Consider the following 22,207-nt stretch of genomic DNA (forward strand, 5'->3'; position numbering starts at 1 on the left):
AAAACCTTGAATTTATTTCACTTTTATAATTGTTTGAGATCAGCTTTGATATAAGACTAGTGATATTCTGTGACCCTGAATAGACCACCCTTTTCAGTGTGCACCAGTCCCTCTTGTTTCCAATGACAATCCTTACAGCTGAACGTGCAAGTTCCTGTCTTGACTTGAGAGAGATTGATTTGACAACCTATGAAATAAAGCTCAGTTTACATATCCTGAGTTATTAAAATCCCGAGTAGCCCCTCCGTGTGAGTCCTCGGAGAGTTTAGGTTGTATTGTTGTCCACTTCCCTTTTTCAGAGGCTCAACTGTACCCATATAGTGGGTTATGGGGGAGGCTACAATTCAATGTAAGTTTCTTGATAACTTGATATAAAAGGAGTGCTTGCAACCCATGTCATATTCTTATTTAGTGAAACATAGTGTCAAATAGTGACAACAGGAAATGCATGATTCAGGGGAGAATATGTACCCGTTCCCTTCAGAGAGCCGCAACTCCCCTTTTCTCTCTTTCCATCTGCACACCCTCCCTTTCCATTTGAGAGCCCTCCCTCTCACACTCTTGCACCTCTCCCTTTGTCAAGTATCAAGTTTGCACAGGCAAACTTTGGAAGTCCCCACCCCTACCAAACACTCATACACACATGCACATGCTTGTGCAATATCAGTCAGGATCTACATGAAGGAGAACGGCAGCATAACAACTTAAGAACTCGATGGGATGGACATTCTTCCACAGGTGCTTTCACTGAGGATTTGAGGAACAAGCACACACACTGAACCAAACACACTTTCGACAGCAGGGGATCAACAATGTGAGGGTGTTTCCTGGCTGCTGACACTACGGACAGAGACTGTTTTATGTGGGAGCCGTGAGAAGTGCCTCGCACTATTTCTCCTCTGAGGGAGCGTCGAGGAACTAGCTCCAGCTTTTCAAAACCCTATCTGCCTCTGGCTTCCTGAGGGGAATCCCTCTCTCCATATCTCCCTCCATCTGCCCTATCCCCCTCTACAGTCCTCAGCAGCTGCTATGGACCTGACTCTGTGGCAGTACCAGTTCAGGATCATCATGTTGGGGGACTCGACAGTGGGCAAGTCGTCCCTGCTGAAGCGTTACACAGAGGAGATGTTTCTGGACTGCATCAACCAGACAGTAGGGGTCGACTTCTACGTGCACTTCCTGGAGGTGGAGCCTGGCGTTAGGGTCAAACTGCAGTTCTGGGACACAGCAGGCCAGGAGAGGTTCAGGTAAAGAACAGTAATGTGATGTATTACCACAACAACACATTCATTCAGCCTACAACATCACTCCATTCTGTAATGTTAGCTATTCATTTACTAATCCACCACCCAGTTACTTTTCTGACTTGAGGGACCTGCTTTCTACTCCATGGCATAAATCATGTAAATACATGATTACATACACCCAAGCCACTGCCTGTTCACACCGCTATCATCCAGAAGATGAGGTCAGTACAGGTGCATTAAAGCTGGGACTGAGAGACTGAAAAACAGCTTCTATCTCAAGGCCATCAGACTGTTAAACAGCCATCACTAGCCCACTTTAAGGAAGGAAACACTAGTCACATTAATAATGTTTATATATCTGGCATTACTCATCTCATATGTATATACTGTATTCTATACTATTCTACTGCATCTTAGTCCGTTCCGCTCTGACATCGCTCGTCGGTATATGTATATAGTCTAAATTAATTCCTACTTTGATTTGCGTGTATTGGGTATATGTTGTGTAATTTGTTAGATATTACTGCACTGTGGGAGCTAGAAGCACAAGCATTACTCTACACCTGCTAATCACATGTATGTGACCAATACAATTGGATTGGATTTTAATGCCATGATCTGCACAAACTGGGTATTTTACAGAGGCTCAGGGGGATAGGATTGTTCCCATAAAAGGACAATTCTTAATAGTAAGCACTAACCATATTGACAACAGGAAATACAGGGCTTGCCTTGATATGGAGCAGAATGCACCATTTTCCCTTCAGAGAGCTGCAACTTCCCCTCTCTATTTCCCTTATCTTCACACCGCTGCAATGTTCATGCAAATGCAATACCCTGATAAACTACCTGCTCTTTGATTTGGGTATTTTCAACAATAGGAGTATTCACCAGTCTTTACCTAAAGAAAATCAAACAAATACAATATAACCTATATGGGAGTATGGTGCATCAGACCTGCCCTCCTTACAGAATGTAATGAACACTGTGACTCACCACAGCCAAACAAAATATTCCCTGTGAATCAATGGTTAGGAGTTTCTTTTAACTGTCACATACTTGCACATTTGACCATAGTGCAAGTGTTCCTTATAGTCTGGTTTATCATCTGTCTCCCTCTCTACCTCATGAGTTGATATTCAGTGTTGGGGAGTAGTAAACTACATATAGTTCAACTAGTAATTTAACTACATTTTGCTGTAGCTTGGTGGTAGTTGAACTACATTAAAATCTTGGTATCGTTTTCAATAGTTAACTTTTTTGTTGTTGTCATTTTAGAGGTGTAGCTAACCACACAATACTTTTTGGCAAAAATAAATATGGATGAAGTAGGTAAGAATTGTCTTTCTTTTTTGTCATCAGACCTGCCTAATTGTCACTTGAAACAGTTTTTGTGTTTAATAGGCCAAGTTACACATTCTGTTAAAATCCCAATGCAGACTTTTTTATATCAATATCAAATACTTTCTGCGTAACAAATAAGTATCTTACTGGAATAGACTTCCATTAAAATGGGCAAAAATAGCTTTATAGCAAAAAACTGAAAACTAGCTGTTATTGGCTATTAACCAATTTACTGCATGGTGATGTCACCATTGAAAGCCAAAACCCCCGCTCATGCAAACCTGATGATTAGAAGGTCCTGTGTAGATTGCATTTTCAACCAGCAACTATCAGGAAATAACACTGATCTACTTTTACAGTATGAGTTTCATCAGCTGGAAAAACATCATTTTGGGACTGGGACTCAAGGGATGTGATAATTCATGAAAAAGTAGTTTGGATGTAGTGAATTACTTTTTCAAAGTAACTATAGTTAAATCAATTATATTTAGTGAAGCTTTAGTGAAGCTTAATTTCTTTCAATGTGGAGTAATTGGTAGCTTGCTAAACTATATTTTCAGAGAAGCTTCCCCAACACTGTTGATATTATTCAGTGACAAAAGGGGAGCTGAAGAGTTAATTTATTTACATTTGCAAGAGTGAGAGTGAGAGAAACAATCTGCTTAATCCTCTCTGTGGGGGGGTACAACGGTAGACCCCTTAAGGCATGACATTTGAATAATTAAAAACCTGTCCCTCTGTAAAAAACCTGGCCCATGTTACATATCATATGGTGGTAGATTTTGCCTCGTTTTTTTTGGCTTGCTCCTCAAGAAATGTTGGCGGCCATGACAGAAGCCAAATGTGAGTTGGCTTGGGGGTGTGGTTGATGTGGGTGTTAATTGGGTGTGTCCTTGCAACCACCAAGACACACCCATCTATCAGAACCTTGCCCGCAGCTGTTTCCCCCCACTCATAGTTGAGTTCAATAACTACAGGCAGATGTATGTTGAGGTGCCGGAGGAAACTTTGAATAGGTCAGTAGCCTACAGAGCAATATGAGAAGAATGCAATTGCTGAATTTATGTAGATATTCTAAACTAAGTGTTTTGATAACTTTCAAATGTAGTAAGAGGTCCATGTAGAATAAACAACTCTTTACATAAAAACATAGCATCAGTGTTCTGCTGATATAACATTGTGCACCTTTCATCAGATACTGTGCATGTTGGCATTTTGTCTGGTGATAATTGGGCTACCTTGGCAAACTTGTCAGAGGGGTAATATACCTTCCTGCGTGGTGCCCCGTATACACCAGACGTTACCTGATCCTGGTCCTGGTACACTGGGTTTCTCCCTCCCCATATTGACTGATACCATTCAATTCAATAATAAAAAAAGACAAGTAAAAGTTGTCTAGTAAAATGTTCATGCTGTGTCAGGTCTCTCTCCATTCAGAGACATCAGTATCAAGCCTGTCTGTCATTCTGGACTTCATCACATCATATTGCAAGTATCCATGAGCTGGCTCCATACATGTTTCTGTGAACACATACACCCATAGTCACCAATGGATGTTAGGATAGGTAATAGGTAACAAACAGGTACTACAGTGCATTCGGAAAGTATTCAGACCCCTTGACTTTTTCCACATTTTGTTACATTACAGCCTTATTCTAAAATTGACTAAATACATGTTTCTCTTCATCAATCTGCACACAATAACCCATAATGACAAAGCGAAAACATGTTTTTTTAATTATCTTATTTGAATAAGTATTCAGACCCTTGCTATGAGACTCAAAATTGAGCTCAGGGGCATCCTGTTTCCATTGATCATTTGACCACAGGCCAAACTGAGTAAATCGGGGGAGAAGGGCCTTGGTCAGGATGGTCACTCTGACAGAGCTCCAGAGTTCCTCTGTGGAGATGGGAGAACCTTCCAGAAGGACAACCATCTCTGCAGCACTCCATCAATCAGGCCTTCATGGTAGAGTGGCCAGACGGAAGCCACTCAGCGGCAGGGACTGGGAGACTAGTCAGGATGGAGGGAAAGATGAACAGAGCAAAATACAGGGAGATGAAAACCTGCTCCAGAGTGATCAGGACCTCAGACTGGGTTGAAGGTTCACCTTCCAACAGGACAACGACACAGCCAAGACAACGCAAGAGTGGCTTCGGGACAAGTCTCTGAATGTCCTTGGGTAGCCAAGCCAGACTTGAACCCGATCTAACATCTCTGGAGACCTGAAAATAGCTGGGCAGCGATGCTCCCCATCCAACCTGACCTAACTTGAGAGGATCTGCAGAGAAGAATGGGAGAAACTCCCCAAATACAGGTGTGCCAAGCTTGTACTCAACAGGACTTGAGGCTGTAATCGATGAAAAAGGTGCTTCAACAAAGTAAAGTAAAGTAAAGGGTAAAGTAAAGTGTCTGAGTACTTATGTAAATGTGATATTTTTACATTTGCAAACATTTCTAAAAACCTGTTTTTGCCTTGTCATTATGGGGTATTGTGTGTAGATTGATGAAGAAAAACAATTTAATCAGTTTTAGAATAAGGCTGTAACGTAAGAAAATTGGGGAGAAGTCAAGGGGTCTGAATATTTTCTGAATACTTTCCAATCCAATGTTTCCAAAGTTTCCATCCAAGCTTTTTATGCGAGTAAAATACAAAAAATGCTACGACAGTGCTACCCAGGAGCACGAGTACAGGGACATCACAAAGCTTCTATCGGCTGTTTTACGACAGATGCCGGGAGCTGACACTGTCGTAGTCCATGTGGGGTCAAACTACATCAGGAGGGCTAGCTCAGAACATCTGAACATGGATTTTAAGGAACTTATTTTAGCCTTAACGGCTAAAAAACGGCCAATCATTTCAGGTCCATTTCAGGTCCAGTACCATCGTTGGGTGTGGGAGATTCAGCAGGCTACTGGCATTATACATCTGGCTAAAATATTATTGTAGCTCTGCTGGAGTCACTTATAGATAACTTTGACACCTTCTGGAAACAGAAAATATTCTACAGGAATGATGGAGTCCATCATGTTTCCAGAATCATCTTGGCTCCTGGACTCTGTCCGTGCATTTCAAGGCTAAGTTGAAACAATGACTTATCAATGACCCAAGACCAGCTCAGTTAATCCCTATCATTGTGACAATGAGTCGTCATAATGCTGCATCAGATGTACATTATCCGAGGGGCGTTGGCAGACACAATGTAAGTATCTTAATGTATGTCCCATGTATGTCACCCTAATTGCCCTGAATAACTCTGTTGATCCTACAGCTATTGTATGCAGTAATCATGAGCCTATGAACCAGAGTTACACTGTTAACACAGAGGCGGTGTGCCCTAGTAGGAAGACCACTTTGTGCAACTCACCCTGCACTAATCAGCTCCAATATAAGTAACATGAGCAAGTCTACTTCTGATAAGCTTCCCAGTAAAGCATTAAAACCATCACGCAACCCAGAAAAGTGCTAAAATAGCCCATATTAACTTGCAGCCTGAGAAACAAGGTCCATGAAGTCAATAACTTGCTTGTAAACAAATTACGTTCATATTGCATCTCTGAAACTCACTTCGATAATGCCTTTGATGATACAGTGGTAGCAATACATGGTTATAACATTTACCGAACAGACAGAAATGCCAACGGGGGAGGTGTTGCGGTCTATATAAAGCACCACATTCCTGTAAAACTGAGAGAGGATCTCATGTTAAATACTGTTGAAGTAATATGGCTCACAGGTTCATCTGCCTCACTTTAGGTGAGAAGCTGCTATAGACCACCAAGTGCTAACACTAATATGTGTGAAATGCTTGATAATGTATGTGATATCAACAGAAAAGTATATTTTCTGGGTTTAAATATTTAAGATTTAAATATTGACTGGCTCTCAACAGCTGCCCACTGAAGAAAAAACGTCAAACTGTAACCAGTGCCTGTTGAAGTAACCTACCAGGGTAGTTACAAACAGCACAGGGATGAAATCATCAACATGTATTTATCACATCTTTACTAATGCTGCAGAAATTAAATCAGTATCCAAATCCATAGGATGTAGTGATCATAATATAATAGCCATATCTAGGAAAACCAAAAGTTCCAAAGTCTGGGCCTAATATAGTGTATAAGAAGTCATGCAAGAAGTTTTTGTAATGATTCATATGTTGATGATGTAAAGGATATTTGCTGGTCTGTGGTTTGTATTGAAGAGCAACCAGAGGCCACACTTGACACATTTATGAAATTGCTTATCCCGGTTACTAATAAGCATGCACCCATTAAGGAAATGACTGTACAAACAGTTAAATCCCTGTGGATTGATGGGGAATTAAGAAATTGTATGGTTGAGAGGGATGAGGCAAAAGGTATGGCAAATATATCTGGCAGCCCAACTGATTGGCAAACATACTGCAAATTAATAAATCATGTGACTAAGCTAAATAAAAACCAAATGAAACTATACTATGAAACAAAGATAAATTATATAAAAGAATGATAGTAAAAAAGCTTTGGAGCATCTTAAATTACATTTTTGGGAAAAAATACAAAAAAAGCCAACTTAAACATTATTCATTGACTACTTTAATGACTTTTTCATTGGCAAGATAAGCAAACTTAGGGATGACATGTCAGCAACAAACGCTGACACTACACATCCAAGTATATCTGACCAAATTATGAAAGAGAAGAATTGTACTTTTGAATTCCGTAAAGTCAGTGTGGAAGAGGTGAAACAAATTATTGTTGTCTATCAACAATAACAAGCCACTGGGGTCTGACAATCTGGATGGAAAATGACTGAGCATAATAGTGGACGATGTTGCCACTCCTATTTGCCACATCTTAAATTTAAGCCTACTAGAAAGTGTGTGCCCTCAGGCCTGGCGGGAAGCTAAAGTCATTCCGCTACCCGAGAATAGTAAAGTCCCCTTTACTGGCTCAAATAGCCGACCAATCAGCCAGTTACCAACCCTTGTGTTCGACCAGATACAATGCTATTTCACAGTAAACAAATTGACAACAGACTTTCAGCACGCATATAGGGAAGGACACTCAACATGCACAGCACTTACACAAATGACTGATGATTGGCTGAGATAAATTGATGATAAAATGATTGTGGGGGCTGTCTTGTTAGACTTCAGTGCAACTTTTGACATTATCGATCATAGTCTACTGCTGGAAAAATGTATGTGTTATGGCTTTACACCCCATGCTATAATGTGGATAAAGAATTACTTGTCTAACAGAACACAGAGGGTGTTCTTTAATGGAAGCCTTTCAAACATAATCCAGGTAGAATCAGGAATTCCCCTGGGCAGCTGTTTAGGCCCCTTACTTTTTTCAATCTTTACTAACGACATGTCACTGGCTTTGACTAAGGCCAGTGTGTCTATGTATGGGGATGACTCAACACTATACACGCCAACTACTACAGCGACTGAAATGACTGCAACAGTTTACAAAGAGCGGCAGTTAGTTTCGGAATGGGTATCAAGGAATAGGTTATCCTAAATATTTCCTAAACTAAAAGTATTGTATTTGGGACAAATCATTCACTAAACCCTAAACCTCAACTACACCTCCTAATGAATAATGTGGAAATTGAGTAAATTGAGGTGACTAAACAGCTTTGAGTAACCCTGGATTGTAATCTGTCATGGTCAAAACAGATTGATACAACAGTAGCTAAAATGGGGAGAAGTCTGTCCATAATAAAGCACTGCTATGCCTTCTTAACAACACTATCAACAAGGCAGGTCCTACAGGCCCTGGTTTTGTCGCACCTAGACTACTGTTCAGTAGTGTGGTCAGGTGCCACAAAGAGGGACTTGGGAAAATTGCAGTTGGCTCAGAACAGGGCAGCACGGCTGGCCCTTAAAGTACACGGAGAGCTAACATTAATGACATGCATATCAATCTCTCATGGCTCAAAGTGGAAGAGCGATTGACTTCATCATTACTTGTTTTTGTAAGAGGTGTTGACAAGCTGAATGTACCGAGCTGTCTGTTTAAAATACTAGCACACAGCTCAGACACCCATGCATACCCCACAAGACATGCCACCAGAGGTCTCTTCACAGTGCCCAAGCCCAGAGCAGACTATGGGAGGCGCACAGCACTACATAGAACCATGACTACATGGAACTCTATTCCACTTCAGGTAACTGACTGTATCACAGCCTGGACTTGATTGGGAGTCCCATAGGGCGACGCACAATTGGCCCAGCATCACCCGGGTTTGGCCGGTGCAGGGCGTCATTCTAAATAAGAATTTGTTCTTAACTGACTTGCCTAGTAAAATAAAAGGTTAAGTTTAAAAAATGTAAAACTGATGCAAGGAGTAGAATCAGATTTTTTTAAACAGGTAAAACTACACCTTATGGAACAGCAGGGACTGTGAAGCAACACAAACATAAGCACAGACACGCATACAATACACACATGATAACATACACACTATACACACACGTACACATGGATTTTGCCTTGGCAGCACCTAATGGGGTTCCATAATAAATACAAATATAAAACCTGATTACTGCATTCACCTTTTTATTTCACTTCAGATATTTGGCTAGCGATTATAGTGATAATGCTAGCGATGATAGTGATAATGATTATCAAAATATACATAACCAGCAGTCTATAGTCTAGCTTCCAGTATACTCACCACCTATTCAGCATGATAGGGTCCTTCAGCAGGGCATGCTGGCACTTCGGCAGGGCATGCATAGTCCATATAGGGCTTTTCGGTCTCAAACGGCTGTAATCCTTTGAAGACGTTGGGTGTGATGAAACAACAGAGCCCTATTCAATGAGGGGGTTCATTTATCTGGCCCGGATTACCCTGATAGGAGGAGTTTGAACAGGGTGAAAAGTGATTGTCGTTTTGGAACTGTGCTGCCTCCCGTGTGTGAGCCAGGTGCCCCGCTCTAGTAAATGGTGAAGTCGGCTCAAAACAAAAGTGAAGTACTCAAGCACGTTGAGTGATTAAGTAGGATTCTCTGTTTTCACAAGCAAAAGCGATTGCTTTTTATAAAGATGCTGGTAACACTTGACACTCAGCATCATAACATGTTATGACACAGTCGTAACCATGACATAATATGTCATAACAGCTCACATAACTTGTTATTACCGGTCATAACACTGTCATGACCCATGTATTTAGATCTGTTGTGACATACAGTATATTGCGTTATTTTATGGCTGGTTTTGAGTGAGAGTGTCAAAACCCACAAAACCTACCACACACAGCAAAACCTTCTATTACACCATAAACAAGTAGGCTATGTTAAATAACATTTTCTGAAATTGACCATATTAAATTATCATTGTAATTGTGCACAATTGATGTCAGACATGTACCTACCCCAATGCTTGTTTTCTGATGACTGGGATGAATGCAGGAGCAGATTTCAAGAGCAGGACAAGACACCCTCTTTTTGACTGATGACTAACATAAGGGCATGTACGTGATAGGGCTGTCTGGCTTATATGATTATGATGGTCATAATGCTTCTTGACAGTGTCATAAAGTGTATTTTCTTAGTCCAATTGAAGTGACACAGGATGGTCATAATGCTTTATGATGTGTGAAAGTGTACTTTCTACAAGTTATTTAAAATATGATGGGACAAAAACATGACTGTAAAGAATTCATTACAATAACAAAGGATTTAAGAAACAAACCTTCAAACGCAAGGAAAAAACATTTGAATAAATGTGGGTTTTGACACTCTTATGTAGGTTTTATAACCAGCCATAAAATAACTTAATATACGACCATGTTATGACAAGTAATGTCAGCTATTTTGACATGTGATATGGTTATGACCGTGTTATGGAGCCGGGTTTCAAGTAAAGTGTTAGCAAAATGCTTTATCTGCCTTCCTAATGAAAACTAGTTTGAAAATTAAAATCTTTATTTTACAGAAAAGAGATGTTGTATGTTTCTGGACGATGCACCTAGCTGTCTTGTTGACAACATGACCGAGCAGTGCAGATTACTGTTTTGAGAAGGGCGCTCCTCCCTCCTCGCTTTTGCCCAATGACACTACGGGCCATTGCCCTATTCAACCAGAAAACATTCATGGAAGCCTCTCTAATGCAAATTTGGTTGAGTGTGGTGTACTGCAGGGCAGCCGGCTTGGACCATTATTGTTTACTGTGTTTACGTTTTGTACTACGACCCCCTCGAGTGTAACAGGACTCATTTGAAGGTAACTGGTACTGGTTTTAAAAAATTATTGTGAGTATGGAGGTAGTTTAGACTCAACACTATACACATCGGCAGCAACAGTAAATTAAATAACTGACACCCTTAACATAGAGCTGCAGTCCATTTCAGAATGGGTAACTAGCAATAGGCTGGTGTTAAATATCTCAAAAACTAAAAGCATAATTTTTGGGAGAAAACCCTAAACCTCATCTTGATCTATTGTTGACTAATGCGGCTATTGAGCAAGTTGAAGAGACTAAACCGCTGGCTGTCACCCTAGATAGCAAGTTATTGTGGTCAAAACATATAAACTCAATGGTTACTAAAATGGGATGAGGTCTGTCCATAAATCATTGCTCTTCTTTCTTGATATCTCAGTCAACCAGACTCAGGCTATAGTTTTGTTGCACCTGGTCTTACTGTCCAATTGTGTGGTCAGGTACAATAAAGAAAGACATAGGCAAGTTGCAGTTGGTCCAAATCAGAGCAGCACGCAATTTGAGTCTGCTAAATGGCTCACATGGCATGACTCGCAGTCGGCGTTCCAATTCATCCCAAAGGTGTTCGATGGAGTTGAGGTCAGGGCTCTGTCAAGTTCTTCTGTCAAGTTCTTCCACACCAATCTCGAAAAAACATTTCTGTATGGACTTTGCTTTGTGCATTGTTGTGCTGAAACAAGAAAGGGCCTTCCCCAAACTGTTGCCACAAAGTTGGAAGCAGAGAATTGTCTAGAATGTCATTGTATGCTGTAGTGTTAAGATTTCCCTTCCCTGTAACTAAGAAGCCTAGCCCGAACCATGAAAAACAGCCCAGACCATTATTCCTTATCCACCAAACTTTACAGTTGGCACTATGCATTGGGGCAGGTAGCTTTCTCCTGGCATCTGCCAAACCCAGAAATGTCAGTCGGACAGCCAGATGGTGAAGCATGATTCATCTCTCCAGAGAACGCATTTCCACTGTTCCAGAGTCCAATAGCGGCAAGCTTTACACCACTCCAGCTGACGCTTGGCATTGCTCATGGTGATCTTAGGCTTGTGTGCGGCTGCTCGGCCATGGAAACCCATGAAGCTCCCGACGAAAGTTATTGTGCTGATGTTGCTTCCAGAGGTAGTTTGGAACTCAGTAGTGAGTGTTGCATCCCGAGGACAGCAGTTTTTTATGCGCTACGCACTTCAGCACTTGGGGGTCCCATTCTGTGAGCTTGTGTGGCCTACCACTTCACGGCCGAGCCGTTGTTGCTCCTAGACGTTTCCATGTCATAATAACAGCACTTACAGTTGACCGGGGCAGAAGTTTTACTAACTGACTTGTTGGAAAGGTGGCATCCTATGACGGTGTCACGTTGAACGTCATTGAGCTCTTCAGTAAGGCCTTTCTACAGCCAATGTTTGTCAATGGAGATTGCATGGCTGTGTGCTTGATTTTATACACCTAGCCGAATCCACAGATTTGAAGGGGTGTCCACATACTTTTGTATAAATAGGGTAAATTTGGGTTCCTGAGTTGCGCAACGGTCTAAGGCACTACATCTCGGTGCTAGAGTTGTCACTACAGACACCCTGGTTTGAATCCAGGCCGTTTCACAACTGGCCGTGATTGGGAGTCCCATAGGGCGGCGCACAATTGGCGCAGCGTCTTCCAGGGTTGGCCGGTGTAGGTCGTTAATGTAAATAAGAATTTGTTTTTAACTGACTTGCCTAGTTAAATAAAAGTTAAAAAGAAAATATATATTATGTCAATCTCTCCTGGCTCAAAGTTGAGGAGATATTGACTGCATCACTATTTGTCACAGTTCGGACATTCATTGGTATTACACAAAACATGCAATCAGAGGTCTCTTCTAGAGGTCGACCGATTATGATTTTTCATAGGTGATACCGATTTATTGGAGGACCAAAAAATATCCGATAACGATTAATTGGCCGATTTTTAGATATATATACAGTGCCTTGCGAAAGTATTCGGCCCCCTTGAACTTTGCGACCTTTTGCCACATTTCAGGCTTCAAACATAAAGATATAAAACTGTATTTTTTTGTGAAGAATCAACAACAAGTGGGACACAATCATGAAGTGGAACGACATTTATTGGATATTTCAAACTTTTTTAACAAATCAAAAACTGAAAAATTGGCCGTGCAAAATTATTCAGCCCCTTTACTTTCAGTGCAGCAAACTCTCTCCAGAAGTTCAGTGAGGATCTCTGAATGATCCAATGTTGACCTAAATGACTAATGATGATAAATACAATCCACCTGTGTGTAATCAAGTCTCCGTATAAATGCACCTGCACTGTGATAGTCTCAGAGGTCCGTTAAAAGCGCAGAGAGCATCATGAAGAACAAGGAACACACCAGGCAGGTCCGAGATACTGTTGTGAAGAAGTTTAGTTTGATTTGGATACAAAACGATTTCCCAAGCTTTAAACATCCCAAGGAGCACTGTGCAAGCGGTAATATTGAAATGGAAGGAGTATCAGACCACTGCAAATCTACCAAGACCTGGCCGTCCCTCTAAACTTTCAGCTCATACAAGGAGAAGACTGATCAGAGATGCATGAGCCAAGAGGCTCATGATCACTCTGGATGAACTGCAGAGATCTACAGCTGAGGTGGGAGACTGTCCATAGGACAACAATCAGTCGTATATTGCACAAATCTGGCCTTTATTGAAGAGTGGCAAGAAGAAAGCCATTTCTTTAAGATATCCATAAAAAGTGTCGTTTAAAGTTTGCCACAAGCCACCTGGGAGACACACCAAACATGTGGAAGAAGGTGCTCTGGTCAGATGAAACCAAAATGGAACTTTTTGGCAACAATGCAAAACGTTATGTTTGGCGTAAAAGCAACACAGCTGAACACACCATCCCCACTGTCAAACATGGTGGTGGCAGCATCATGGTTTGGGCCTGCTTTTCTTCAGCAGGGACAGGGAAGATGGTTAAAATTGATGGGAAGATGGATGGAGCCAAATACTGGACCATTCTGGAAGAAAACCTGATGGAGTCTGCAAAAGACCTGAGACTGGGACGGAGATTTGTCTTCCAACAAGACAATGATCCAAAACATAAAGCAAAATCTACAATGGAATGGTTCAAAAATAAACATATCCAGGTGTTAGAATGGCCAAGTCAAAGTCCAGACCTGAATCCAATCGAGAATCTGTGGAAAGAACTGAAAACTGCTGTTCACAAATGCTCTCCATCCAACCTCACTGAGCTCGAGCTGTTTTGCAAGGAGGAATGGGAAAAAATGTCAGTCTCTCGATGTGCAAAACTGATAGAGACATACCCCAAGCGACTTACAGCTGTAATCGCAGCAAAAGGTGGCGCTACAAAGTATTAACTTAAGGGGGCTGAATAATTTTGCACGCCCAATTTTTTAGTTTTTGATTTGTTAAAAAAGTTTGAAATATCCAATAAATGTCGTTCCACTTCATGATTGTGTCCCACTTGTTGTTGATTCTTCACAAAAAAAATACAGTTTTATATCTTTATGTTTGAAGCCTGAAATGTGGCAAAAGGTCGCAAAGTTCAAGGGGCCCGAATACTTTCGCAAGGCACTGTACAGTTGATGTCGGAAGTTTACATACACTTAGGTTGGATTCATTAAAACTCATTTTTCAACCATTCCACATATTTCTTGTTAACAAACTATAGTTTTGGCAAGTCGGTTAGGACATCTACTTTGTGCATGACATAAGTAATTTTTCCAACAATTGTTTACAGACAGATTATTTCACTTATAATTCACTGTATCACCATTCCAGTGGGTCAGACGTTTACATACACTAAGTTGACTGTGCCTTTAAACAGCTTAGGAAATTTCCAGAAAATTATGTCATGGCTTTAGAAGCTTCTAATTGACATAATTTGAATCAATTGGAGGTGTACCTGTGGATGTATTTCAAGGCCTACCTTCAAACACAGTGCCTCTTTACTTGACATCATGGGAAATTCAAAAGAAATCAGCCGAAACCTCAGAATTTATATTTTTGACTTCGACAAGTCTGGTTCATCCTTGGGAGCAATTTCCAAATGCTTTGCTGCAGGAGGGACTGGTGCACTTCACAAAATAGATGGCATTATGAGGATGGAAAATTATGTGGATATATTGAAGCAACATCTCAAGACATCAATCAGGAAGTTAAAGCTTGGTCGCAAATGGGTCTTCCAAATGGACAATGACCCCAAGCATACTTCCAAAGTTGTGGCAAAATGGATTAAGGACAAGAAAGTCAATGTATTGGAGTGGCCATCACAAAGTCTTGGCCTCAATCCCATAGAAAATTTGTGGGCAGTACTGAAAAAGCTTGTGCGAGCAAGGAGGCCCACAAACCTGACTCAGTTACACCAGCTCTGTCAAGAGGATTGGGCCAAAATTCACCCAACTTATTGTGGGAAGCTTGTGGAAGGCTACCCAAAACATTTGACCGAAGTTAAACAATTTAAAGGCAATGCTACCAAATACTAATTGAGTGCATGTAAACTTCTGACCCACTGGGAATGTGATGAAAGAAATAAAAGCTTAAATAAATAATTCTCTCTACTATTCTTACACATTCTTAAAATAAAGTCGTGATCCTAACTGACCTACGACAGGGAATTTTTACTAGGATTAAATGTTAGGAATTGTGAGAAAGAGTCTTCAATATTCCCAGTAAAGAAGTTTTAGGTTGTAGTTATTATAGGAATCATAGGACTATTTCTCTCTACACCATTTGTATTTCATATACCTTTGACTTATTGGATGTTCTTATAGGCACTTTAGTATTGTCTTCAATTGTAAGATATCCAGACACAATGCGTCTGACAACATCTACTGAAACACAACTAGGGGTTGTTCAAAGAGGATACCTATTCTGGTGAAACCTCCCTTCAATGAATACCACATCCTCTTTTGCAGATGCAATAGATAAGAGTTCCTCCATACATAGTCAACATTAGCCTAATTTAGGTTAACATTTACCAATGTGTATGAGTTCATAGTAATTATCACAACTATTTATATGCTGATCATTGATTCACATCCATAAATTGATTCCATTTTTTTTTTTACAATTTACACAATTCCTTTCACTTTTTGATATGTTTTTCTTTTCTCTCAGGTCAGTGACTCGGTCCTACTTCCGTAACTCAGTGGGGGGCCTGCTGGTGTTTGACCTGACTAACCGTGCCTCCTTTGAGCATGTGCAGGAGTGGCACGCAGAGGTGTGTGAACATGTGCAGCCCCACACGGTGCTGTTTGTACTTGTGGGCCACAAGAATGACCGGGTGGCCCAGGGAGAGCGGGTGGTGGGCCATAACGAGGCTGAGAAACTGGCAGGCCAGCTGGGGATGCCCTACATCGAGGCATCGGCTAAGACTGGTCAGTGTGTGACGGAGGCTTTCGAGCTGCTGACCCGCCGGGTGTACCAGGGCTTGCTGAGTGGGGAGGTGCAGCTACAAGAGGGCTGGGACGGGGTGAAGTGCTTGGCTCCACGTGCAACCTTAGCACAGCTACAAAATCCCAAGATCAATATATCCAACAACAGAAGGTGCTGTTCCTGAGTTGCTGTATTGTCATGTATGCCATGTCACAATGCCTCTCTTGAAAAACTGACTGCCATATTGGATAAAAGATCATAAAATAATCTTGACCGGATAAGAATAAATTTTACAAGATGGGCATTACCTATTGTGACAATATTTCAGAACATGGAAATAGACATAACACATGTAAAAGACTTGCAAGTGCGTGTACAGGGACTTTTCTGAAGCAGGTCGTTAGTTTGTCATCCAGAATCAAGAAACATTATCACAGTGGTATTACAGTTAAGGAAATCTAGTCAAATCTCTTTACCCTGAATAGTGATATACTGATGTAATCCATTTATGTAGAAAGTGAACTCCGAAATACTCAAGGTTCCAACAAATGAGAAAGAACATGACTTAACACTGAAATAAACACACAAATCAAATGCCAAGTGAAATATGAATCTTGTTTTATTTATGGATTAAAAGGAACAGGTTTAACTAAAACACGGCCATATGAAGTAAAACAAAATGTTACTGCTTCCCTACACATCTCCAAATAAGGACCATTACCCAACCCCATCTCACGGCAGTCTGGCGATACAAGCAATACTTCACATACTTATTATTTTTGAATAATAATCAGTTAATTGTTGACATCTTATGAAAAACAATGTCCTGGGTAATTTTCTAATGAACTATGAAGATGACATCAGATCCCTACAGCACACAAAAACATAGTGCCATGAAAGTACCCTGAAAACTAACTAACTGCAAAAGGTGTACATTTCTGATGTTAGATGAAGGGGGATTATGTGACAAAAACTAAACGCACAACAGCAAACGCATGCCAGACAAAATAAAATAAGAAAAGTGGGAAAGAGTATGGTAACCACCACCATATTGAAGGTGTGTGTGTTTGGTGGTTACCCCCTGAACAAAAATGTAAAGTTGAACAGATAATTCCAAAAACAAAACACTGTCCAAAAACAACACTCCATACCTGAGTGTACATTTACACTGAATGAGAGAGTGTGTGATTTTGGCCAGTTTGTGGTGAAAAGCATTAAAAAGGACAAGATATCAAAATACTTGTGTGATAGTGGAGCTGACAAATCACACACAAAACCTGGGGGAGATGAAGACGTGGGTGAAACAATGTCCCCCATTATTAGAAATACACAGAGAAAAGACAAAAAGCACAGAGTGTTTGTGCGAGGCTGGTTCCAGGTCTTGCTACTTTTTGGTTGTTTTGCGGATCAATGCCATTCTCTGGATGAGACAAATGAAAAACATGCTCAATCACTATTGCACTTAGGTCATTTTTTCGTAGACATTCTTATCCAGAGCACCTTACAGTCAGTGCATTCAACTAAGGTAGTAAGACAACCACATATTAAATTATTGAAATTATTTTCAATACTTTCTAAACAAACAATACACCAAAAATAATATTTATTTAATACATATTCAGTGCTGTGAAAAAGTATTTGTCCCCTTTCTAATTTTCTCTACTTTCGCATATTTTTGATACTGAGTGTTATATCTTCAACCAAAACCTAATATTAGACAAAGGGAACCTGAGTGAACCAATAACAACAATTACATACTTACTTCCAGTGGTGTAAAGTACTTAAGTAAAAGTACTACTTAAGTAGTTTTTGGGGTTATCTGTAATTTACTATTTAAATGTAACAACTTTTACTTCACTACATTCCTAAAGAAAATAATTTACTTTTTACTCAATACATTTTCCCTGACACCCTAAAGTACTCATTACATTTTGAATGCTTAACAGGACAGGAAAATTGTCAAATTCACGCACTTATCAAGAGAACATTCCTGGTCTGATCTGGCGGACTCATTAAACACAAATGCTTCATTTGTAAAGATGTCTGGCCCACTCTTCCATGCAGAACTGCTTTAACTCAGCAACATGTGGGTTTTGGGTCATTATCTTGCTGCTTGACCCAGCTGCGCTTCAGCTTCAGCTCACAGACGGATGGCCTGACATTCTCCTGTAGAATTATCTGATACAGAGCAGAATTCATGGTTCCTTCTATTAAGGCAAGTGGTCCAGGTCCTGAGGCAGCAAAGCATCCTAAAACTATCACACTATCATCCACCACCATGCTTGACCATTGGTATACGGATCTAACTGTGGAATGCAGTGTTTGGTTTTCACCAGGCATGAGACCCGTGTCGTCCAAAAAGTTATACTTTTGACTCATCTGTCCATAGAACATTCTTCTAAGAGTCTTGATGATCATTCAGGTGCTTCCAGGTGCTTTTTGGCAAACTTGAGTAAACTTTTTCGATGAGATTTGGTTGTAGTCATTCCCTTTATCTAATATTAGGTGTTGGTTGAAGATACATTCAGTATCAAAAATAGAGAAATTCAGAAAGGGGAAAAATAATTTCACAGCACTGTACATTTAAAATATTGAACGTTTAGCACAATTCATTAGTATAAATTTCAACCCTGGGTGTGATCAAGATGAAAGTGTGACAAACAAACCTGTTTGTGGGCCTCTGTGGTACAAGCCTTCTTATAAGGCCGAATCTCATCTGAACCATAGCCAGGAATCCACATGTTCCATTGGCGCTCTGTTGAGTGGCAGACAACACAGGGAGTGAAAATAAAAATCAAAAAGAAAATACACTCAACAGGATATGTTCCATTAACTTCATCCACCTTTTATAGGCATTTTCTTTAAAACTCAAAATTGCTACACCCATGGCTCATTTTTGCCATAGTAAATTAATCATTCCAGTAATGGAGACAAACACTGCTTAAGTTGCCAGGGCTCTACAGTGAGACCATTTTACTCGCATATACACCAAAATATTTTGCTGTGCGACCTGCAATTGTTATTTAGAAGCACCAGTACGCCTAGAAAAATGAAGGATTCTAGCATTATTACCTCTAATACTGTGATCCTACATTTCTTTGTGTGCGCCAACATTTCTCAACTGAGGCGCACACGTGCTCCTTGTAAAAAAGTTCCGCGTAGAGCCCTGACTGCAGCGGCTGCTGCTCCAACCATCAGCCAGTATCAGCCTGTACTTTTACTCACCCAGGTGTAGCTGGACGTCCTTCACTTCTAAGGTGTTGGACTTGCGATGGCGGGCCAGCTGACAGGCAGCCGTCACCACACTGTCAATAAAGTCATCTGCAATCTGCAGCAGCATCTGAGAGGAAGACAGGTGGGGGACCTCAGGTCACAAGTGGTGAGGCTTCAAAACATTGCATGCACTAGTCTTTGCATTGTGGTTTTGGGACGCCATCTTCAGTGAAAGACACTTCTGAGCTACTGTAGTAAACATACCTCCTCCACATCCTCATCGAGCTGCTCATTGGGGTCAATCTCTCTTACTAGGTCCTGCAGCTTCTTTTTACTCAACACCTGAGTGGAGGGCAAACAGGTTGTTAGTCATAGTCAATGGTGCACTAGAAGCGGTCAAGCAGAGTGGCTACATATGCTCATTGTACACCCTGAAACTTGGCATCTGGCTAGGGAGATGAACATAGAAGGCATGTTTTTACAGAACCAATCAGCATGTGAAACTGAAGGATTGGCGTCAATATGTGCAAAGCCAAGTAGTAACTGTACCTTACAGTTTTAGTGAATTCTTTGAACAATTCTATTGAAAAACATCACCCAGCTGAAGTATACCATGGTCGTGTTTATTAGCTACCAAATGGAAGAATCCGAACTGAAACAGGGAGGGACTTCATGTCCAATAAAAAATATACATTTTCAGTCACAAAATTTTTCCAACATGCCCCAGGTTGGTGATGAGGAGATGGATATGAGGACTCACCTGACTTCCTTCTGGGCTGATTCTGCCGGCAGGGCCAGGTGTGCCCATCACCTTCCCTGGAGCGGCGGCGCTGCTATTGGCCATGCTGGTGGAGAGAGGTGGTGTTGAGGAGGCCTCGGCTTTCACAGTGAAGAAGTTGGAACGGTTGGACTGTGGTTGGTACTGGGTCATAATCTTCCAGACCTAGGATGTCAGATGGTGGTGCCTCTCTCTGGGTCTGCACTGTCGTCGTAAGGACCAGGTCCGTGAAACTGGAATAAGAAGGGAAAAGTGTGAGACAAAAAGCCCCTTGCGCCCTCAATCAACAACACACAGAATGCCAGGGTGAGGGTAGACTGGTACATGGGATATGACTAGGGCCTTGTAAAATCTGCGTTGCAGAGAACCAGGACGGAATCCAGACATTAAAACAAAATTCAACAATAAAAACAATTTTACTGAACTTAGTAGGAATGTACTAAATGTATGAAACATTAGAAAATGAAATAATTTGCCCAAGTTAATCATAAGACATGAACAAAATGCATCAGTTATTCATATTTGCCTGCAATTTTTGGAAACGGCACAGGAATGCTCCGTCTGTGTGTGGTGCTCGCGTATGTCTACACTTTGTGTAATCTCTTCTGGTAGAAATAGAAAGACTCTCAAAAACCTTCTAAATTAAAATGTTAACTACAAAATAGCCTATGCCTTCCTCACATAATGATATCATGATTACTTGCATCAATGCAATCACATGAACGCTACAGAAACATAACCAACCAAACAAGGAACTATTGCTGGTGCACACTTGCATTAAAGGGTAACTACACCCCAAAACCCACATTTCTTCTATTTTTCCCCAGATCTCAAAAGTGGTATCCTGGCGTTGTTGTGGACTACAATATTAAGTGTAATTTGAGCATGAAAACCTGAAAAGGCTTGGAAAAAGAGAAACCTGGAAAAACAAAAACGAGAAAATAATAATTTGGGAAAATATTCTACAAATCTTAGACGGCCCTAGCCATATCATGACATTTAGGTAGTTAGCTATTTAAAAATGTCAGACTAGCTAACTAAAAACCTAGCATGATATTTCTATGGATATTTACTGGGTAGTTAAAAAACAAATATCACACATTGCGGCTGGCAAACCAATAACATTACACCGTCTGTCAGTCTTACATTATTGCGTATGGGCATATCAACACTCAGGTGACAGCTATGTTTGTTGACTAGCTAACTGGCTATGTTTGTTGACTAGCTAGCCTGCCGACGCATGTTAACTGGATAAATATTGATTGAGCACATGTTGATTGTTTGATATCGTGAGACAAGCGTTGAATTTAACTAGAGGAAGCCGTAATCATGTTGAAAAACTAGTAATAAATGCATCACAACCACAGCTAATTTCAGTTAACATCCGTTAGTTAGCAGGCTAACATGATTTAGCTAGGTAACATTAACGTTACCGATTTAGCAAAGATTCAGCTTGAAGACACAGCGGTCACATTTTCTATGGAATGGTCCGAGCAAACGTATCTGCATATATAAAATAAATACCTTTATATTTCACTCGAACGTTACATTTTAATGTCAAGCCATAAATGCAGCTAGCTTAACCTTAGCCGTCTTGCTAGCTAGTTATTAGCCAGCTAGATACCTGCTAACACAACATGGGGGGAGGATCTCAATTTCCTCCCGTTCCTTTCTTTGCTTCTTTTTCAAAAACCCATTGGGGGAGAGGGTCAGAAGGGCGGGACCTCTGGCTTCCTCATCCAATGGGTTTTTGAGAAGGGGAGAGGACGCGAAGAGTAAATGATTGAGCTCTTCCCATAATCATAACGCTGTGCAAACTAGCTGGAAAAAATACATGTAATCTCCCCAAGATATATATGTTTTAAATACTTACCTGACAAAACAAACACTATCTCTCCATGTTTTGAACTAGCAAATGTAAGCCCACACCACACAAACCCGTCTATGGCTAGAAAGTCAGATTTTTTTCAGATCTTCCTATTTGAATAACTGTATTTCCGGTACACCCAAATTGACGTACTCCTGCCCCCAGTGTCT

General features: G+C 40.7%; 2 protein-coding genes across 4 annotated transcripts; one reads left to right on the forward strand and one right to left on the reverse strand.

Annotated features, from left to right (window-relative positions):
* Positions 1–481: 481 nt before the first annotated feature.
* rab42b (RAB42, member RAS oncogene family) lies at positions 482–17,200 on the forward strand. The gene is made up of 2 exons (XM_021596601.2): positions 482–1,247; positions 15,922–17,200. The coding sequence occupies exons 1-2, from the start codon at positions 1,030–1,032 to the stop codon at positions 16,361–16,363; spliced, it is 660 nt and encodes a 219-aa protein (XP_021452276.1). The 5' UTR covers positions 482–1,029; the 3' UTR covers positions 16,364–17,200.
* taf12 (TAF12 RNA polymerase II, TATA box binding protein (TBP)-associated factor) lies at positions 16,781–22,200 on the reverse strand. Of its 3 annotated transcripts, none has more exons than XM_021581717.2 (6): positions 22,044–22,200; positions 20,153–20,403; positions 19,657–19,734; positions 19,405–19,519; positions 18,846–18,934; positions 16,781–17,599 (listed from the first exon to the last, which is right to left on the reverse strand). In XM_021581717.2, exons 2-6 carry the CDS (start codon positions 20,321–20,323, stop codon positions 17,564–17,566), a joined length of 489 nt encoding a protein of 162 aa, XP_021437392.1. In that variant the 5' UTR covers positions 20,324–20,403; positions 22,044–22,200; the 3' UTR covers positions 16,781–17,563.
* Positions 22,201–22,207: the final 7 nt, after the last annotated feature.

This window comes from Oncorhynchus mykiss, chromosome 3 (assembly GCF_013265735.2).
Source record: "Oncorhynchus mykiss isolate Arlee chromosome 3, USDA_OmykA_1.1, whole genome shotgun sequence".
NCBI lineage: Eukaryota > Metazoa > Chordata > Actinopteri > Salmoniformes > Salmonidae > Oncorhynchus > Oncorhynchus mykiss.